The sequence below is a fragment of the Mus pahari genome, chromosome 8 (assembly GCF_900095145.1).
Source record: "Mus pahari chromosome 8, PAHARI_EIJ_v1.1, whole genome shotgun sequence".
NCBI lineage: Eukaryota > Metazoa > Chordata > Mammalia > Rodentia > Muridae > Mus > Mus pahari.
In genome coordinates, this window is record NC_034597.1 from 29,809,232 (window position 1) to 29,830,971 (window position 21,740).

General features: G+C 37.3%; 1 protein-coding gene across 2 annotated transcripts in view; it reads right to left on the reverse strand.

Moving 5' to 3' along the window:
• Positions 1-21,740, reverse strand: part of Nrg3 (neuregulin 3) — a 1,055,513-nt gene that overhangs the window by 231,568 nt on the left and 802,205 nt on the right. For both annotated transcript variants that reach the window (XM_021203112.2, XM_029541389.1), the window contains exon 3: positions 21,429-21,502. In XM_021203112.2, the coding sequence (XP_021058771.1) occupies positions 21,429-21,502 (74 nt within the window). The remainder of the gene's footprint in view (positions 1-21,428; positions 21,503-21,740) is intronic.

Here is a 21,740-nt window from a genome sequence, read left to right on the forward strand (position 1 = left end):
CTAATTTTTCATTGTATCATATATAAGTCTTTGGTCAATTCTAATCTTTTATACTAAGTTATTTATTTACTCTACATTCCATCACAGCGTCTCTTCCCCTTTCCAGACTCCCCCTCTTACCTCCTGTGCCTCCTCCCCATCCACATGTCCTCCCGTTTTCCTCATAAAAGAGGAGTCTTCCCATGGATAGCAACCAAACTTGGTATATCAAGGTTCAGTAAGACTGGGCGCACCTTCTCCTATGGAGGCTTGATGAGGCAGTCCATTAGGGAAAAGGTATCAAAAGGCAGGCACTGCAGTCAGAGACAGCCCCTGTTCCTTCTTTAGAAGGCTCTCATGAAGACCAAAATGCACAACTGTTACATATGTGCAGAGGGACTATGTCTGTTCCATGCATGCTCTCTGGTTGACAGTCCAGTCTCTGTGAGCCCATATAATTAGTTAATTCTGTAGGTTTGCTTATGTCCCTGGCCCCTCTGGCTGCTTCAGTCTCTCTTCCGTCCTTTCTGAAGGATACCCATCACCCTTTAATATTTGGCTATGGGTCTCTGCATCTGTCTCCATCAATTGCTGGGTGGAGCCTCTCTGATGTTAGCTGTGTTACGCTCTTGTCTTTGTCCCTGGTGCCAGAGGGTTTCTGAAGGAGGCAGAGTTGTGGGACAGAAAATGGAGTGCAGGAGGCTGGGTTCAGTTTGCCTCATATATAAATCTCTAATCCTGAAAATTTTCACACACTTATTAAAAATTTAGTTTTACAATTCATTTCATTGTGTCTGGACAGTTTGCCTAGTAGTAAATATGCTATGCTTTTACCATCTTAAAGCTAATCTTTCATCTTCTAACTTACCAAGTATTTCTGGTCTTTTGTGTATTCATTTGATTAATTGTAAAGCAGTTTATATTCCTCAAATGGAAAACAAATCAGATTTGTTACATCAGCAATCAGTAACATTTTCTCTATGGTACTGCTAACTCGGTACTGATAAACAGTGAGAACATGTCAAGCAATGCAATTTAAACTACTTTGTGTCATGATTTTTCAGGCCATGAATATAACACAAACTTTCTTTACTGCCAATCTATCTTTCTTTTCATCCTTCCTATTCTTTCTCATACAGATCAAGACAAATTGTATAGTTTTAAGCAACAATTCTAAGTCTATCTTATATTAGCTCAAGTACAAATTTGTTTTCTTACATGTATTTGTCATGTAGCCATGCACATTCTCCATGGTTCACATGTGGAGTGTAGGGGACAGGTAGAAGGAAGTGAGTATGTCCCTCAACAAAGGGATTTCCTGGATCAAACTTAGATCATCAGACTTGGTGGCAAGAACCTCTAGGAATCAACTAGCTCATATATTAAGCCCTCAACTGTGCGGACTTTGCATTGCTTTTACAGGAGGAAAAATTTTAGAACAATGCTGATATTTAAGTATTTATATTAAAAGCATGCATTTATCACTGTATTAGTTCAAATTATACTTAATTTTAGAATTACCAATCCTTTAAGATTAACATAGGAAATAAGGGAATTTAAATAGCCAGGGAACTAGAGGAAACCAATGGACTAGCACAAAGCAGGAAAGTACAATAAGACAGATCAACTGATAGAGGCACACGTGACTGAACAACAGCTTCGTTAATATTGATGAGGTTGGTCTAGGGAAGCATTGGCTGAGTAAAACCTTCCTTGTTATTCCCTGATGAAGATGACAATATTAGGAGACATTAAAGACTGTAATATTTTGCCATCTACACTTTTCATTGCTTAAACTTGTGGTTTTGTGTGTGTGTGTGTGTGTGTGTGTGTGTGTGTACTGCTGGCCATCTGATTTCATTGCTGTCCACTTGGGAGACTGACTTCCATTTTTAAGTTTTTGCTATCAATGCCAGATTTAATATCTGACTGCATCAGCCTTTTAAAATTCATTGAGATTCCAAACTGTTTCCTAAGCTTCAAAATAAATGAAATGCTAAGGAATCATTGTAATAATGTTGTGGCCCAGTAGTAAAGTTTCAACAAATATTTACGTGGTATTTTAAATGTTCAATCTCGTGAAACAATTGAATTTCATTTTTCTCCATTCATAATCAAAACAAACATTATTTAAGTGTCCAGTTGCACATCTTCTTTTTACTTTGAGATAATTGCAAACATAATAAGGGTTATACTTTTCCTTGTTTTGCTCCACCAATACAAGTTTTACAAAACAAACATGACTTGTTTCTTGTTTTACACAAGTCACTGATAATACCATTTTCAAATGTGTTGACGTTTTTAACTGTCCTTCTCCTAAAATTGTTTCTATAGTTCTCATTTTAACTTTGAACATGGCACATTGACTAAGTACTTTTTTCACATAATTTCTAATGGTTGATACCCAGTTGCTTAGGATTTCTGACTGAGTTTTGTTTATTCCATTGATTTAAAATCCAACCTAGTGACTGCTTGGAAGTGTTCCAAATTTGGTTTTATGAGAAAAGATTTGGATCAGCTTTTGTTCAGTCATCTTTGCTTTTAGAGTTTTTTTAAATTATGCTCATAAACTGTAAAGTGTTCTACATTCAAGAAAATATAGTTTGTTTATTATAATTAAAGTATTTCTCATATAATTTTTATTTTTTCTATTTAAGAATGATTTAATGATGAATGAGGGATATTAATTTACTTCATACTTTTAATTTGTAATTTATTTTCATTTATATGCTTAATATTTTGAATTTTATATTTAATACTTTAATCTGAGAGTTTGTTTTTAAAATATGAAATAAATCTAATTGTTTTCAAGTGGACACTCTTTCAAGTACTATTTATAAAAGTATTCTTGTTCTGAAAGTTCTATTATTTTTCTGGTACTAGGGGGACTTTTTACTGTAACACATAGCACCCTTCTGGCCTCATGATTTACTCTGTTTTCATTTATTCCTATTATTATTACAGATGCAAATTTGGTTTGATTGAGGTAGCTGTGGTCTCTTTCATTTACTGCCATCCTGCTTTATTTTTTCTTAAATTCACAGAACAAAACAAGCCAGCTGTTTTCTAAAATCAGACAGAGCTGAGCATTCTGTATTCTCTCTGTGCATACAGAACATTTTCAAAGTAATATTTCATTAGTTTCTGCTGCTGAAATGTTTCCTTTGCTGTACCATTTATTCAGTGGCTACAAGTTTTACTTGTGGTGGGGGAAACGGATATCATAGACTGCTGGCCATACCTTTATCAGTGAAGTGCAGAAGAAGGGCAATCAGGGACCACCAAATACCTGTGCCTTAAAATGCTGAGATCATGAGATTTTGCTTCTGAAAGTTTTTAATGAGAATACACGGGTGAAATTGAATTTCACTGTCTTGGAGTGAATAGTCAGTCAACTAACTAGACACAGTTTTTCAATTTTATTTTTATCAAAGAAATAATTTTGCACTCATTGAGACACTTTTTTCTATCTGGAGAGCCTTCCTTTTAAATTTTATAACTTATACACAAAAGAGTCTCTAGTTGTTCATCTTGTCATTTTCCATATGGAAAACAAATTTCAGTTTGACTTTTTAAGTCCTAAAATTATCTTTCAACCTTGCTTCCTGACCAGATCTTCAGCAAACTTTCTCACCTCAGAATGTCATCCAAGGCTGTGCCTGATACAGAGCATCTCAGACACTTGAAAAACACAAATTCAGGCAACTTACTGGGGCATAAAAGTCAACCTGAGGTACAACAATGAAAGCAGAATCAATCTTGTAAACTCCAGCAATCTTCCTTCCACCTCAACTGCAGTAAATCAAAGCTACTTCGTTTCAATGAGGGTATGACAGACCATTGGAGGTGAAATAATTGCCACTCACATGGTACATTTTGACCAAGTTTCCTGCTCTATAGTAGTAACATACAGAGAATAGATTTAGAAATATATATTTGTCTGAAAAGAAAGATATTGAAAAAAACAATCAAACTCAAACCTGCAAATAAAAGGAATTTACAATTTAAATTCTGTAAGAAAATGAATTCAATGAAAATGTATTTGGTAAGAAAGTAAATATATTCAATCTACTACAAAACTAGAAGTTCTTCTTTCAATAGGTACATGAAAGCGTTTACATCTAACAAATTCCTTTTTCTCAAGTATTCTAATGCATAAATCTATTTCCTGTGTAAGAATCTTTACAAAAATGATCATTACAAATGCCCACATGACATCACACACACACACACACACACACACACACACACCACTTTCCCAGGTGAAGTACAATAACTCACTTAGATTTTTTTCTTTCTGTTCTAAGTCATAAAGAAGGAATTGCAGCAACAATAACAGAATCATAGAAGAGAAAGGGAGACTCCAAAAATAGCTTGTTGCTAGTGCACTTTCTTAGAAATAAGAGTCTTTATCACAATAAACTTAGCTTGTATTCTTATGCCCAGCAGAGCCTATGGTCTCTTCCTACATACGGTTTTTACACTCAAGGACCTACCTACCCCAACTGCCTTCTCTGAAGCTTCACTTGTAGTGGTTCTCTCTTTTCTGCATGAACAATTTCTTTCTGTTTATATTACTTAGTTTAATGTAGCAATATGATTTTGTTCTAAAACATATTTGATTTCTTCAACCAACATGCCCTCTCTGGTCCTCTTTAGAGTGACAAACACAGTGAATTTCTTCAGTAACTGGTTTTCAGTTTCTTCTCTCAACTATACTCAGTATCCCTTAAATCTGTGACACTGATTTTCTCAAAATCAAAATTGGTCTTTTTCAAATATCTCTTCTTATTTCATTTCTTGGTATCCTTTGAGGCAATTCGAAAACTTCTTTTCTTTTCTTCCAGTTTTGATATGCTTAAGCTGTCTGCTCTCTCTTTTTTATGATGTGTCCTTTTATCCCTATATTTGGCTGAAGAATAACATAGGAACATATGTGAAATGTATCACCTTTTTCTTAAACACTTCTAAAGGCATTGAGTTGTAACTTGACTTGAAAAATAATCTGTGTAACTCATGAGATGCGCACACTAACAGGTGATCTGATCCCTGTCTCTTTAGCTCCTCCTCAACTGAAAGCAAAGTTCCTCTAACCCAGGTCACTGACATTTTGGCTCACATAGTTCTTGCTGGGGGCAGTCCTTGCGTTATAGGATGTTCTACACTTGCAGTCTACCAATAGGTGCCACATCATGAACTTTTCAAGTAGTAACAACAAATAAATATATTCAGACATTGAAAAATATCCCCTGCAAGATTAAATGGCTCCTGATTGTAAACCATTAGTCTAAAGTGATCCCTCAATTTGTGAGGGATCAGCATAGCAACCTGTATCGCAGAAAGATCTGACACCATCAATGATTCTAATAACCTAGGAAGATGACAACTGAACACTTGAGTGAACCATTCCCCATGCAGTTAGTTATTTTACTCTCAGGTTACTAGAATTGCATTATCTTATAGTGTTAGAGGCTCCCACAGATATGTTAATACTGATTCAAAAGTACTTAAATTTCCTCCACCTTGGAGAAGAAGAATAAAGAGACAGCAGAATGCGATGAAGGTTTGGAGGATAAGGTGTGGGATCACAGGCCACAAGAATAATGAAGCTGCCATCTGGACCATGTTTTCTCTAGATGAGAAGTTTCCTGAGTCATCATTAGTGGCTGGGTCATGACGAGTGAAGTTCAGATACATGCCAGCAGGAATAGAATTTTAAGGGTTATATCTATTTTTCATCCATTCTCGATTTGCTGTCATAATGTGCCTGACCACCTTAGCTGGCAACCACATAAACTGAGCCATTTCCACCATCATGAATGTTGCCATGCCTGCCTTACCATGGTGGGGAAACCCTGAAACTGTGCCAAAATAACCTCCTGTTAAATTGCTCCCTTCAGATAGTTTGTCAATAACAAAGTAAATAGTAACAAGTAAAGCACAAAAGGTGTGTGTGTGAGAGAGGGCTTGTATTACCAGTACGAGATATGTTTTATACACAATATTAAAAGTAGTTTGCCTGACAAGAGCCTGTATTTCGTGGAATTTTTCCTTCCCCATTTCACCAATTAGCCAATATCAGGATTTGAAGGTAACCTGTCCTCAAAGGAAAGAGACACAGTTACCATCGCCATTAGAGATAAAAATACAGAGGCCTTCCATGCATGCTTTCTAGCTCATTTGGGTTCTGCTGAACCCTTTTTGTATGGAGCTCATTCCTCGAGGTTCATGGACTTCTTTGGATGTTCCTTTGTGGAACACTGAGACTGAACACCATTTTTTTTTTTTAAACAGGGTTTCTCTGTGTAGCTCTGGCTGTCCTGGAACTCACTCTGTAGACCAGGCTGGCCTCGACTCAGAAATCTGCCTGCCTCTGCCTCCCGAGTGCTGGGATTAAAGGCGTGCGCCACCAGCGCCTGGCTAGAGACTGTTCTTTTTCCACACTAGCTAATGGATCATAGGCCTTAACTTAGCATAACTTTGGCCTGAAATTGGATTCTAACCTGCTTCCTTAGATGATTTATAAGTCTGGCAATCCTTTGTATATTTGGGGCAAAAGAAGACTCCATTTCAAACCCATAGACTGAATTATTAATGCGTATGGGGAGTGCAACAGCAGGGTACCAGAACACAATGTGAAATTCTGCTCAGTACGAGCAAACCAAGGATACAGTTATCATCACTGGGCAAACTGGCTTTAGAAAGAACAAATAAAGTTCACCTTCATGTCCTGTACAACTATACCACTAACTGGGATTAGAAAAAAGTGAAAAAAATAGTATACTGTTTATCATGTCACTATAGACAGAAATAAAGTATGAATTAAGTGTGTTCTGTGGAAGACTGTGGCTGGTTGTGGATCCAACAACTAGCGACAATTCATGGTGGAATGATTTCCATCTCCTCCAAACAATTTTTATTTTATTTCTGTTTCCTAATAGTCACAAACATTTCTTCTGTTGTAAAAAAAATCTCATAATTAATAAAACCCCTGCATTCCTCCTCAACAGAAGCCAAAAGAATCATATCCTTCCCAAACCTATATTGACACAGATACAAAGGAAGCTATTACCTACGTCTTGCTGAAAAATACCACTCAGTCTCTCACCTGAAATATTGAAGTATTACTATCAGTCTCAGTGTGCTCTTGTTTGTTTGTTTGTTTGTTTGTTTTAAGAAAGGTAAAAATGAAATGAGATGACAAGTTCAAAAGAATGTTAGCAGGGATACCAAGTTGGGTCTCACCCACTCAGAGGATAAGTGGAGGGGGGATGTAGAGAAGGATTGAAAAAGGGGGTAACTGGAAGGGGGCAGTGAATGTGATATAATGTGAATAAGTTAATAATAATAATAATAATAACAATTTTGAAAAAGAATGCTAGCTATATAACAGATGTCAAGGCATGTGGTTTCCACATTGAGCACTTTAGAAGAATGCACAATAGTTATAGGAATACTATGGGGGGGGGCAAGTATTTCCATTAAAAGAAAGAGTAGTATAGGCAGACTAATAAAAGGCATGTTTATAAAAAGGGAAGACAAAGCCAACTTGGTTCAGGGTCTATTTCTGGACATCATGAAAACTGGGACACATTCAGAAGAGAACAACTCATTCTCATCTTCTATGGCAGCCAGTTGTGTGATGTCCTATATCATGAACAGTCTAGTGCATCTCGAAGTATAGCAGACATACTCCTGAGAGGGATTTAAGTGGAAATTTAGAGGGGTGTTTAGGAGCAAATGATTCTGTATGTGATACAGTGTCATTTTTCACTGAAGCAGACCGTCAGAGCTGGTGGCCTGAGGTTTTGATTAATCCTTTGGTAATGGTCGAACTTCTTCACTGGTTGTAAAAGGTCAAGGGGTCACTTAGGACTCTGCCTCTGTGAACAGAGCACTGATTGCCCATATAACAGTGACTGGAAAAGTGCCAGATGTGACAACACACTTTTTTTTTTCTTTTCTTCTTTTTCCTATTGTTTTGGAAACATAGAGTAAACACTATTTTACTGTTGAACTATGTGAATGAATGTTTTTCTGTTCTAAAAGTTACTGCCCTAAAGTGAAAAATGGGGTTGAAACATTTTAAAACTTTACTCTGTTAATTTTATTTATTTATTTGTTTGTTTGTTTTTCTCCATATTTGAGAACGTGTCTCACTATGCAGCTCTGGCTGTCTTGGAACTCAATATATAATAGAGGTTGGCCTCAAAGTCACAGAGATCTCCCTGCTTCTGCCATTGAGACTAAAGGTGTGTACCACCATGCCTGGCCTGCTAATTTTAATATTTAGCAAAGCAAAGTGAACTTGGTGGATATTAGATATCTTTTGAAATAGATAGAAAAAACACACCTTAAAATGGGATCTAGAAAATACTTTTTTATTGGGCAATTCTCTTTCAGACATCTAAAGTTAATTTAATGCCTGGTACAAGGGGAACTTTAAACATGTGGGTTCCTGTCATGAGCAAATCCTAGCCTGTCTGTCTTCCTATAGATTCTATATTCTACTTCTCAATAGTCTATTGATGAGTTTTCAGAAAGATATCCACTAGACAGATAGACAGAGAGACAAACATATACTAACAAAAATGTAGGAGAGATACTCAAAGAATTTCATGTAGAAGTAAATATTCACCTAAAACTGCATTTTAGAAAATATATCAGAGCATACTGCAGGTCTCCATGTATCTTATATCCTATTATGAACATTCTGAGTTATTTTCTATTTAAAATTTCCCTTACATACCTTATTTACATAGGTAAAGAATAAGTAGTGTCAGAATTGGTGTCACACAGGTAATACAAGCACTTGGGAAGCAGAGGTTGGAACATAGAAAGGTTGAATACACAGTAAGTTATGCTTTGAGACTGACATTCTCTCTCTCTCTCTCTCTCTCTCTCTCTCTCTCTCTCTCTCTCTCTCTCTCCATGTCTCCACAAAATAAGGGAGTGGTAGTAATGATTTTATCTTGCAAAGACCTATTAAATTTTCTGAACATATATAACATACAGGAATTGGCCTTAGTTCATCCATAAGCTAGGATAAGTAATTCATAATTATTACTTGTATCTGAAGATATTTGTGTGGTAGATTGTTAAATGGGACTTTGTGTTTCTCATCATTTCTTCTTGATTACAGTGCAACATTTAAAATTAGCTACAGAACAGTCCCAGTGGGTTTATACTGCATACCTGGACCACTGTGATATGATATGCCCATATTTCAGAGCTTCATACAGTAAACACAGGGTTTTGTTGGAAAGACAAGAAATCAGGAAAAACTGTAAATCTCACAATCTCCTTGTAGTTGAGGAGACAGTGAAAATCATGTATCTGTCTTTAATTAATATCACATTAATCTCAGGAAATGTCCTTTAGGAGTGATATTTCCAAGATTCCAAAGAAAATGGGGGAAAAAACCCAGAGATGCCTAGCAACCTAGCAGTTAAAACCTCCCAATTGGGTTGAAGGGTTGTAAATCATGAGAATCTGAGTTTGGATTCATAGCACACATATAAAAAAAATCCAGCAATGGTGGTGTGCCCTTCTATTATCAATACTCTGAAGTTAGATATAGTAAGATCCCTCTGAACTCACTGGCTGTCAAGCCAAGCTTAATCAGAGATTTCTAGGTCAGTGAGAGAATTCGTTTTAGAAGAACAAGATGGCCAGTGCCTGTGGCATGACATGCAAAGTTGACTTCTGACTCCACACTAGGGTACCCATGTATTTATACACTAACACATACAACCTATACAATCAATAGAGTGAATGGAAAGTACATTAAATGGAAGAAAGTATTTTATACTGTCTAATAGGTGGTTACATTCAGAACATTCAAGGAGCTAAAAATTCAACATTAAAAAACAATCACATTCCAAGGAGACAGAGACATTTCTCAGAAGAAGGTATGCAAATGGCAACCATGTATGTGAACAAAATGTACAATACAAATAAATGTCAGGAAAATGCAAAATCACTATGTGTTAACACCCTATTCTAGAGTGGCTAGTGAGAATAGCTTTTCCCCCAAAGCCAAAATTTCAAAGTCTCAGTGTAGTTGTAGATAAAAGAGCAACCTTGCCCACTGTTGGTGTAAAAAACATGGAACTGCAGACAATTGTTTAAAAGAAATCAACTAGGCACAAAATGACAACTATCCCACTGGTATGTATAAAATCTAAGGAAGTTGAGCTCATAAAATTAAGAAATTAAATGGAGGTAACTAGAGACCATAAACAAAGATGAGGGTAGAGTAGATGCTGATCAATGGGCACTGTGTTATCAGTACATGAGATGGAGATGTTTTGATGAACTATATCCAATAGAGTAACTACAGATGTACAATAATGGACTATACTTATATAAAACCAGAAAAAATAAAAGTTTGCATTTGTTCACACTATACAGTAATGGATGTAGAGTCGTGGTCAACAACATCTCTGCCCTTTTATGCTTCTCTTCAGGTTAAAATAAATTTAAATTCATAAAAAGTCTTATTCTTGATTTCTCATGAAAGAATAAAGGCAAATTTTCAAAAGTTGCCTTTGCAACAAAATTTTATTGATTTCTGTATCAGAAAACATTTTGAAGGTTAGAGTATAGAATGTACAGATTTAAAAATACCCAGAAACACATAATTTGGGTGGGTTAATTAATGTTTGCAAATTTTAGTTTCTTCTACCATAAACTGCAATAATTAAGGGTTGTAATAAATGAAGAAATATAAACATATGCTTATCACAATATTTGGCACATATAAGTATCCATTTACCAACGTGCCTCACTTGGAATCTGAAACATGGCCCTGGATTTATGAGCAAAGCAAGCAATGTTTACATCTCTGATTCTTGCCAACTCTATGGTTGACTTTTATTTTTCTCTGGGCTCACTTTTAAATATGCACTCTGAAAAGCTATTTACCATTTGCGTGTTTAGTTTTTTTTTTGTTTGTTTGTTTGTTTTAAGTTTATAAGAACTGAAAGGGAGATGATTAAATCAAACCAGAAATAAACAAGATAAGAGGGCAAACTATTTCTTTTCATTTCAGTCACACAAGAGAGAGACTGTGGTGTGCTTTCACTGTCTATTAAAGCAGTTCTGGTGGAGAAAAGGATGGCATGTGTGCAAGCCAGTATGCTTAGTCTCTGAATGTCATAGGAAAAACATCGAAGTGAACCAGCAATTCTACTGTTCATCTCCAATATATAGCAGCAGCTGGCAACAGGACATAAATGCATTGGCACATTTAGGAAAGACTAACATTGGTGAAACAACTATAGTTACCCAAGCATTTGATGTAGAGCATAACCAGGGTGTGTTTAATTTATATCAAGGCAGTAAATAGAAAAGAACACAAAACCCATGAGTGGGGAAAGCAATGTAACCTCAGATGTCACAGGCCTTGTTGGGTGTGAATGAATTATGCATTGTAGTTATTTCTTCATTTTAAAATTCATTTACTTTTTTGTATGCATATAAGTGCATATACACCATATACGTGTCTGGTGATCACAGAGCTCAGAAAAAGGCATCCAATCCCTTAGAACTGGAGTAATAGAAAGCTGCTAGCTGCCATGCAGATGCTGGGAAACAAACTCAGATCTTCTGCATGAGCACAAAGGGCTCTTTAACATGGATCTTGCTCTCCAGCCTAACGGTCATTTCTTTACTTTTAATATTTAGAAATTCTTGCCCAAAGTCTTTCACAATTTACCTTTCCAGTGCATTTAGGACCATCTAGACAGAAACACTTTTAGAGTAGCCAGAAATCCTTCCTTGTCATACTTTTGTATTGTAGTATAGAAAAAGCAGGAATGTGGAGTAGAATAATTTATATCTATGTACAAATCTAGGATGGAATTTCCCATTCTCATGTCTAACTAATAAGCCAAATATAATCTGCAATCAGGAAATATCTATATGACTTTCCTTTGACAGCCAATGTGTGGATGTTCATGTGCTCAATATACAATAGTCAAGTATTCATATGTACCCTATCAATATATTTTAAATCATCTCTGTATTAGTTATAATTCTCAATACAACACAAATGTTCTGTCAGTATTTGTTATGTATTATTTAGGGAGTGAGAAGAAAAATCTGCACCTGTTTAGTATAAATGTGATTTCGATTTTAATCAGTTTTATTTAAATATGCTCATGGAGAAACATAAATAACTTTTATAAGATTGATATATGTAAATAATTGCACATTTTTAGCCTTATCAAAGCTTACTTTTACAAAAGACAGAAACTATCACAGAAAATGAATTGGTGCACCAAATGACTACATTTACAACACTATTCCTGTGCCTAAAGTTTGGGAAAAAATGAGGAAGACTGGGCTGAAACACTGTAGGAACCAGAAGACTAAGACTCAGAAGTGTGCTGTGAGATTGTATCTGCTCGAGATGAAGCTTCCTGCATGAAATTCCAACAGTATGGCTGCCTAAACAACAGGTCAACAATGACAATAGTAACAGATAGAGCAACATGGAACGGGGAAGCACAGGAGTGAAACCACTAGATACCAAACTACAAACAACAAGTGGCTGGTCAGAAGGGGAAAATGCATTTCCTCCAAAGATGAGCCCCCTAATTGATTATCCAATACCAAGAAGTCATCTTTAAAAATCATGTACTTCCACCAATGCTTTAAAAAATTAGCATGCTGTATTTATGTATTTGTTCTCTCTCTCTCTCTCTCTCTCTCTCTCTCTCTCTCTCATATATAATCAAAGAAGAGGCCATGTATTTGAGAGGGACAGGGAATAAGAAAAGAACAGGAGGGTCCAGAGGAAGGATTGGAGGTAGGAATGAAAAGGGGAAATGATATATTTCAAACAATTTTTTTCATTAAGGAAAACACTAAATCGGGTGTGGAAATAGACAGGGGAGACTGCCAGATGGCCAGGATGAACAGGAAGCTGCAGCTATCAGGCACTGAGGGGAGTGAGGGACATGCCAGAGACATGGACTGGGGTGACCTTAGCTAAGACTCACAGCAGTAGGGATATGAAACCCAAAGAGGCCAACTCCTATAGACAGGCAGTAACCCCAGTGGAGTGATAGGGACACCAACTCACCCACAAACTTTCAACCCAAATTTATCTTGCCTACAAGAAATTCAGGGACAAGAGATGGTGCTGAGACTACGAGAACAGCCAAGCAATAACCAGCCCAACTAGAGACCCATCTGATTGGCTAGCATTATGACACCATAATGATGTTCTGTTATGCGTGTATCCTCTAGTAGCTTGATTATCTTCTAGTAGCTGACTCACACCGATGCAGAGACCCAAAGCCAAACATTGTATGGAACTTGAGGACTCTTAGGAAGGAGTTGGGAGAAGAATTGAAGGCCAGAACGGGATAGGAACTCCACAGGAAGACCAACAGAATCAACTAAACTGGACCATTGGAGGGCTCTCAGAGACTGAACCACTAACCCAAGAGCATACACAACCTGGACCTACCCCCCTATTCCTCACACATATGCAGCATATGTGCTGCTAGGTCTTCATGTGGTTCCTGAACAACTGGATCAGGGGTTAGGGAGCTATCCTTAAAGCTGTTGTCTGTCTGTAGAATCTGTTCCCTTAATTCAGCTGTCTTGTGTGACCCCAGTGGTAAAAGAGGCAGCTAACTCAGCAAAGACTTGATATGCCAGAGTAGGATACTCTGGGGGACCTCTACTCTGAGAGGAGAAGAAGAGGAGGTATGGGGGAGGAACTGTGGGAGAGAGGAACTAGAAGGGGAGATAGTAAATGTCAAATGAATGAATACATAAGTAAAAAGAAAGAAAAAAAGAAATAAAACTAAACTGTGTTGGGGAATAAAACAAATACACATTAAACAACTTATCTGAATATTAGGAACACTGATATAATCTCTCAGTCTGGAGAGTAAACATGGTTTTGGCAAAGTAGACCCTGATCTTGCCTGGCTTGGATGATTGGTAGAACAAGAAGCAATAGGCAAAGTGACTCCTATCTTTCACCCACCCTTACTATGGGTGCTCTATGCAGAGACCATGTTGCTAGGAACTCTCTTTAAAGTCATAGAGTATGAATGAAATGGGGCCTTAGAGGACCACTGGGCACTACAGGTTAAACCAATACAAAAGGCTTTACTGTTTCTAGAAGATTTCAATCTAAAAGCACCAAGTTTCAATTGTCTGGATTAATGACCCAGGGACAAATGGTAATTGGTTTATGCTTTGTGCTTTTAAGAATCTCCATTTTCTACATTAGTTTATAGAAATTCCTTTACCATGATCACACTGAGCATCCTTTATTGGGAGTGGTGCCCATAAAGTTAGAGTGCTGCAAAGCCCATACATTACTACATACCTACTCTCTGGGGCAAGCCCTTTGCAGTTCTCCTTGCCAGCCTTTCCTAAGATTGCTCCCTCCATCTTTTGTGACTTTTCATGGTTCCTTCCCTTTTATATCAATTCCTGAAACTACCATGCCTTTTCTGTACATCCTTACTATTATTTGTTTATTTTTCAACAATATCCTCTATGAAATCAGATATTTTTGAGGTTAATATGCACTAGTCTGAATTGATGGTAAGTGTAGAGTCTTTACCAAATCCTTTCATAAAACTGAACTTCTAAAGCAACATCAATAAGGGACTTCAGGAATCAATTAGTTCACAAAGGCAAAGCCCTCAGTGTGAAATTACAACATTTTGAATCAAGCTCCAGACTAGAGGGCACTATTTACCAGATAAGGTGTCTGACATTGAATCTACTATTATCTTGACCTTGAGATGTTCCAGTGCCCAGAATACTAAGAAATATTTCTCTTGATTGCCAGTCACAGGGTTGGAGCTATGTGGTTATAGTCACACAGGTACATGAGAACAGTAGGATCTGTTTAAAGTGTGCATTACTTATGCTGATTACTTAGATAATTAATGGGTGAATAAAGACATGCATTGTTTTGGCTACAGACTGGATGCCACTTATGAACCATGTACAGGTGCAGTGGGCTCAATATCAAGGATATCACTTTTCAGCAAAAGGAGATAAGTTGATAAAAACAAAACAATGTTCAGTTGCATTGTAATTTGTTTAAAGTAGTAAGAAAAGCACATATAATAAGACTAAAAGCCATACTACCTAGCTTCCAATTCAAGCACACTGTGTTGTTCTCTCCTATGAAATAGTCAACACATAAGAATGTATAGTTCTATATACTAATGGTCAAATAATGGTTAAGGCCAACTACTCAAACCACAGGACTTCTAAAGGCTATTTTAATATGTTCAAGTACATACTGAGTTTGTATACCAAACTTGTACTCAGGCTTCCTGTCTCAACATTGGATCTTTTTCAAATTTTCTTCTCTTCCTCTGTACCCACTAGAGAAACACACAATACCATCAGCCTCATAACTTGCATATTGAAAAGTGACCATCCCAGATCATCCAATGGGCTTCCTGGAACCCAAGAAAAGGTGCAGTGCTTTCCTGACCTACTGTTCCCGTGGATCATTCAGAAGTAGGACCATGTTCATGGTCACTTTCTGTCCTTTGCTCTCTTGGACTAGCAACACACATGCATGGTAATCTTGATTCTATGTCTTTGAAGTGATCTTTCCTAGGAAACTGAGGCACACGAGGCCACCTTGAGGTTATTGAGAGAAAATATAACCTCCCATCATCTTTTACAATAATTTTTCCCAGAGCTAAACTTATATTGGGCTCCTGGCATCTTATAGGTGGTCTCATACAAAACTTGGGTTAAAAATCCAAAGATATCCCAGAGGAAATGAATATTATCACACTCAACTCAAGAGATATACATTGTACAGACAGCATAGAACAGGGAGCAGAAGACAGCAGACTCAGGAGTGTCCTTTGTCATTTACCCAGGAATACAGTAAGGGAGCTCTGACTTCTTATCTGCTACTAAATGAGCACCCTTACTTGAAAGCTATACACAAGTATGGGACTATAACTCCAGTCAAGCCACTAATTCCTTTTTTGTGATTTAGAGTTTTAGAATTGGATTTCTAGATTTTCAACATAAAACCAGTTGTACCATCTCCCTAATCTTATCCCATTTTATAAATGCTTTGGGGAGTTGCTTGTCTCCAGAGGACAAATGTTACAAGAGTCTTTATTAAGGACTTGTAAAGACCCATTAAGGTAAAGCTACCTCCTCCGGTCAAAAACAATAGAATAGCAATAGAATCTAATAACAATAGAATCTAAGTTGAATCTCTGGACTGGGTGGATATCTCAAAGTCCAATAGTACCAGAAACTAAGAGTTATTGTAGCTGGAGTATTAATCACCTGCCAAGGAGTCTACCAGTTGGGAATGCAGATTTACCTAAAGCTGTACTGAGAAGATGAAAGATATAATTACTACTTTTAAAATATGCTTTTCCTTTCTATAAACCCCACCCATTTTACAGTCCTTTGCTAGATCCTATCTACATTTGCGAGTCTTAACTTTCCCTTTTCAGTCTTAACTTACCTTTTCTCTTTGTTCCAGTTTCATTCTTTTATATATTCTCCATAACATATGCATACTATCTTGAACATGTGGAGATTTCTCACTCTTCATCTCTGTATCTATCTCTCCTCTCCTCTTCCATCATATATCTGCTTACAAATAATGTAGCTTCATTCTTCCCTCTCTCCGTTTCCCACCTCTGGCAGCTGCTGAGATTTATAGTTTTAAACTATTAAAATTGTTCAAGATTTGTTCTAAGTCTAATTTTAATTATGTTATTAATGAGACTAAGTACACTGAAAAAGGACCTCTGTTTCCTTGGTAGCATATGGTATCCTAAATTGGGTTCCCCCAAATTTCTGATAATATTATGGGATAAATCTGGATGTTGTTTCCAGATTACTGTGGAGATAACAACTCCTGGATTTTAAGGTGGGTGTTAATGAAACCTCAGGCTTGAAGATTTATCTGTAGTCTTGGCCATATAAACACTGACTATTAGACTAGATGACAGTGGGAAGAGGCATAATGAAGTTTAGAATGAGTATTTAAATTTTTTTAAAATTTTATTTATTGATTTATTTACTTATTCACTTTAGATTCTGCTCACTGCCCCCTGTTGCTCCTTCCCTCCAGAAATCCTTCCCTTACCCTCTCCGCTTCCCTTCTGATGGGGTAGGCCCCCCCACCCCCCACCCCCCGGGTATCCCCTCACTCTAGCACTACAAGTCTCTGGGAGTCTGACACTTCCTATCCCACTGAGCCAGACAAGGCAGCCCTGTCAGAACAACATAGTCCACAGACAGGCAACACCTTTTGGGATAGTCCCTGCATCAGTTTTTCAGGACCCACATGAAGACCAAGATGCACTTCTGCTACTTAGTGTAGAGAGGCCTAGGTCCAGCCTGTGTACCATCTTTGACTGATGATTCAGACTCTGAGAGCCCCAAGGCTTCAGGTTAGTTGACTCTGTTGGTCTTCTCATAGAGTTCCCATACCCTTTTGGGCATGCAGTCCTTCTTCCTATTCTTTTATAAGTTCCCAAGCTTCATCCACTGTTTGACTATGGTTGTCTGTATCATTTTGAGTCAGATGCTTGGTGGAATCTCTCAGAGGACAACATGCTCCTAGAATTACTTTTAAGCAAAGAGCACCATAACTTAAAGTGGGTATCTTCTCTACCATCCACCTCCCCCACCCCAAAAGTCGGCCCATAGCTAGCTAATAGCTCTGTAGCCCCATCTCACTTTTCTTCAAGAGCAAGGATGGTACCTTATGTGGGTGGGTAAGGGTAGTCAAAAGAAGAAATGGAGGCAGAAAAATCTATAGACTGCCCACAGTTTGTAGAGAATATCAAAAATTAGTAATGTTTAAAAAGGTTGGAGAAGTTGATGGCCATTATCCATGGGCAGGATTGATAGCAGCATGAGACAGGGGCAGACATCGGTGATATGTGGGGCTTCTTCAGAGAAAGGCAGCTCCTCTGATACTGACCAATGTCCATTCCTCTTATACCTTCCTACCTCCCAGCAAACCCCTCGTGGGACAGTAACTAAAAGTATACTGAATCTTTAATGTAGTCACCAGGATATATTACGTTTTGTTTTGTGTTTTCAAAATCAGACTTTCAAATACTTTGTAAGGTTATTATGGACATATGAGTTCTGTATTCATTTATCTTAAAGGTTCTTTTTTAGCATATTTTAGGGCCTGGGCAAATTATTACTGAACGCATGATAGCTCCCCTGGTGATATCTTCGCCTCATCTCCTCAAGTACATGCAAAGAAGCATGAGTTTTTCAAAATATACAATCAAGGGTGCCTATTTCTGATCAACTCTGCATTACTTAGGGAATTGAAAGGAGCAGGGAATTCAACCCGCACTGTGGGATTTTCATTAATAGATGAATTCACAGGCTAAATAGAAAGGGGAAAAAGGGAGAGGAGAAGGGGAGAACAAAAGACACTGAAGGAAAACATGGGAGGTACTGGAGGCAAGCTCATTTCCTGAGCATGAAGCCACTCTGAAGAGATCATGAGCTGCAAATTAAACAATCCTTCAGCAAGAATTTTGACAAGGAAATTTCATTAGGGATTTAAATCTCCATGGAAGCTCAAGTTGCTGCATTAAGATATGAAAATTGTGCAAATATTGTTCCTTAGAATGATGTTTGCCGCAGGTCATTGAGTTTCAGTCAATGAAATTTAGAGTGATAAATGTCCTGTTGAAAATAACTAGCTGAGGAAAGGTTCCAGGAGAGAGATTAAAGAGCCCAACAGTTGGGAGCTTCGGCCCTAGAGTCATTTGGAAGAGAAGTGAAACTCTGGTGTTAACTGACTGGGTGACCTTGAGTTAGTAGATTTTGCATATCTGCAGTCTATTTCCACATTGATAAAATGTGAGCAATTTTCAGTGTACTCCCCAGTGGTCTGTGATTGTGAAGAGTTAATGAAATAATCTAGTCAAAACCCTTAGCATAGAACCTGGCATGTAGAATATCTAACTGTGTACTCACAATGAGACAATGGAGAAGAGGGAGTGGGCTAAACTCTGCCCAGTTCCCACTTTGCCCATCTCGGTGTCATAACAAAAGCTGCCATTGCCTTCTCTCAGATAAGGATTGTGAGTCTTAGAAGCCAAATACATGTGACACATATTAAAGGGCTGTGTAAACGTTAAATCAAATACACTTCAGTGTTTATGAATAAACATGTTATTTTCCATCATCAATTGGTACAATCCTCATGGCTAAACTCCCATTGTATTAATGAAATATTTCTGATTAGATGACTCTTGGCTGCTTAGAAAAGGCTAGTGGAATGTTAATGATCTCATAAATAAATAAATACATGGATATGACATAATATGTGATTCATACACTCATCTATGGATTCTAGATGTGTAAAATCCTTGATTCCTGATTTCAAGGAAATGATCATTTTTCAATTCTACATAAATTTTCTGTTTCATGGTTTCATGTGATAGAAACATTTAAGCCATTTGTCATTCTAGAGGAAGACAAGGTATGAAAAATGTAAATTGTGCACTATGCTTAATAATTTTTTTCTCACTATTGCTACATTAAATAATCTTATGCACCTTATTCTTAGCTATGAAGGATCATGGTGAACTTTTTCTATGAGGAACCTCATACTTAGAATCTGCACTGATAAATTTATATTTGGCTTTACAATTTGAAAATGTCTGTCATTATCCTCATTGAATTAAATTTTTGAATCCAATTGGATCACAAAATTTGATTAGGTGCTTTAATGAGAAATTATTTTATCCACTTTGTATTATCTATAAGGCCATGTCTAGAACTGTATCCTTAAAGGTTTTACTGTCACATACAAAGTTTTATTTTTCTCAAAGAAGGGGCTGGTGAGATAGTGATATGGCTCAGTGGGTAAAGGTTCTTGCCCCAAAGTCTGACAACCTAAGACTTACATTGTCAAATTAACTTCAAGTTTTTCCACTTATCTCCACGTGTGCTCCTTGGCATGCATGTGTGTATATGAATGCATGAGTGAGCACATGCATGCATATACACATATACAGACACACACAGGGACACCGACACACAAAAATATTCATTTAAACTTAGTTTGAAAAGGGTACAGGAAAGGAGAAAAAGAGATGAGGAAAGAGAAGAAAGAGAAGAGGGGAAGAGAATGAAGAATGAGATTCAAAGTAAGGACTACTGGGGTCCAGGTTTGGGGGAATGGAAGGGAGAGAAAGGGAAAGCAAACGACCAAACTCATTTTTAGGTCGAACTCACAGTGTCCCAAATTCATGTCCAAGCACAGCTTAACTGATTTTCAGATCCCAGCTCAACAAGTCATCACATGCACAAAAGGAAGACATGGCATAGCAACATTAACACCAGACTCTTGTGATAATTTCTGGAGGATAGTACTTTACACTTCAGAGAAGAGAGATCTTCTAAGCTGGGCTGCTTGATGGCCTTTTAGCAACCTTCACACTCCATGAGGGGAGCCAAATTTGTAAATAATCACAACAAGGTGAATGCCTTGACAAGAAGAAACAGATTTTTTACAGAAACTAAAGAAAAAAAGTGCTCCATTCTTTAAATACATTGGCATTTGGCCAAAGTAATTGGGTTGGAAATTTAGGGGACAAATTGATATACACGTTGTGAAAAGATGTGGAAGATGGCCAGACATGCTCTTCATGTTACAAAACACAGGACTGAGAAGATCCCTTCTATCTATAATCAGACCTATCAAAATTTCCTTTCCTTAGTGGTGATTCAATTGTAGTACAGTACCACTGACAGCAAAATAGTTATCACAGCCAAAGAAAGATTTGTACTTTTAATCAGAACTGGTCATGTTCGCATAGAAAGTTACTTCAAAATTTATATACAAAGTGAAACTAATATGCAATAGTCTTGGGAATTGTACAAAACTGTCTTTTTGCATGAAGAACAAAATAATAATTTCCTTAGTATTATAATCCCTTATATGAAATAGTGTGGTCTGACTGGGTTTTAAGGTTTGTTTGAAAACATCTTAAGCAATTTCATAAGCATATTTTTCTCATTTCAGTAAGGTAAATGTTAATAAGTTCACCATTATCACAAATTACCAGACAAAGTCTCAGAAGCAATAGGAAAAATGCAATTTCATAACATTCTTCCAAGTAATAATAAGCTATTTCTCTATATCCTTTCTGAAAAAGAGTGATATTAAGAACCAGCCTGGGAACTAGGGCAGAGGTTGGTTCCCTGCAGGGGTGCAGGGTTGCCTTAAGCTGAAGGCTAATTCTCACATGGGAGACACCCTGGTTAGCCCTGGTTGTGCCTAGATCAAGCTCTCTTTCACCAATTTCTGTCCTTGGCAACTTTCAGAGACACTGGAAGGCAGGACAACCTTCAGCTGTGTTAAGACCTTCACTCAGGCAAGACTAGCTATACATCATCCCATTAGAGAAGAAAAAGGCTTGACCTACTTGGATCCGATAAGATGGAGTCTGTTTTCGGCAGAAATTGATCACAACGGACTCCTTGGTAGCCTTCCTTGCACCTGAGAAGAGGGATAAATGACAAGCATGTGCATGTGGTTGTGAAAGAGTCAAGGTTTCAGCAAGCAGATCAAGCACTAATAATGACGTGAGAATAGTCTAACGGAGCCTTTTGTATCTGATTCAGCCTGTTTCCAATTTCCATGGGCACATTCTCCATTTTAATGTTGTCCAAAACAAACAAACAAATGAAAAAATCACCCAGAAAAAACACAGCTTTGGAATTATATCTGCAAATGC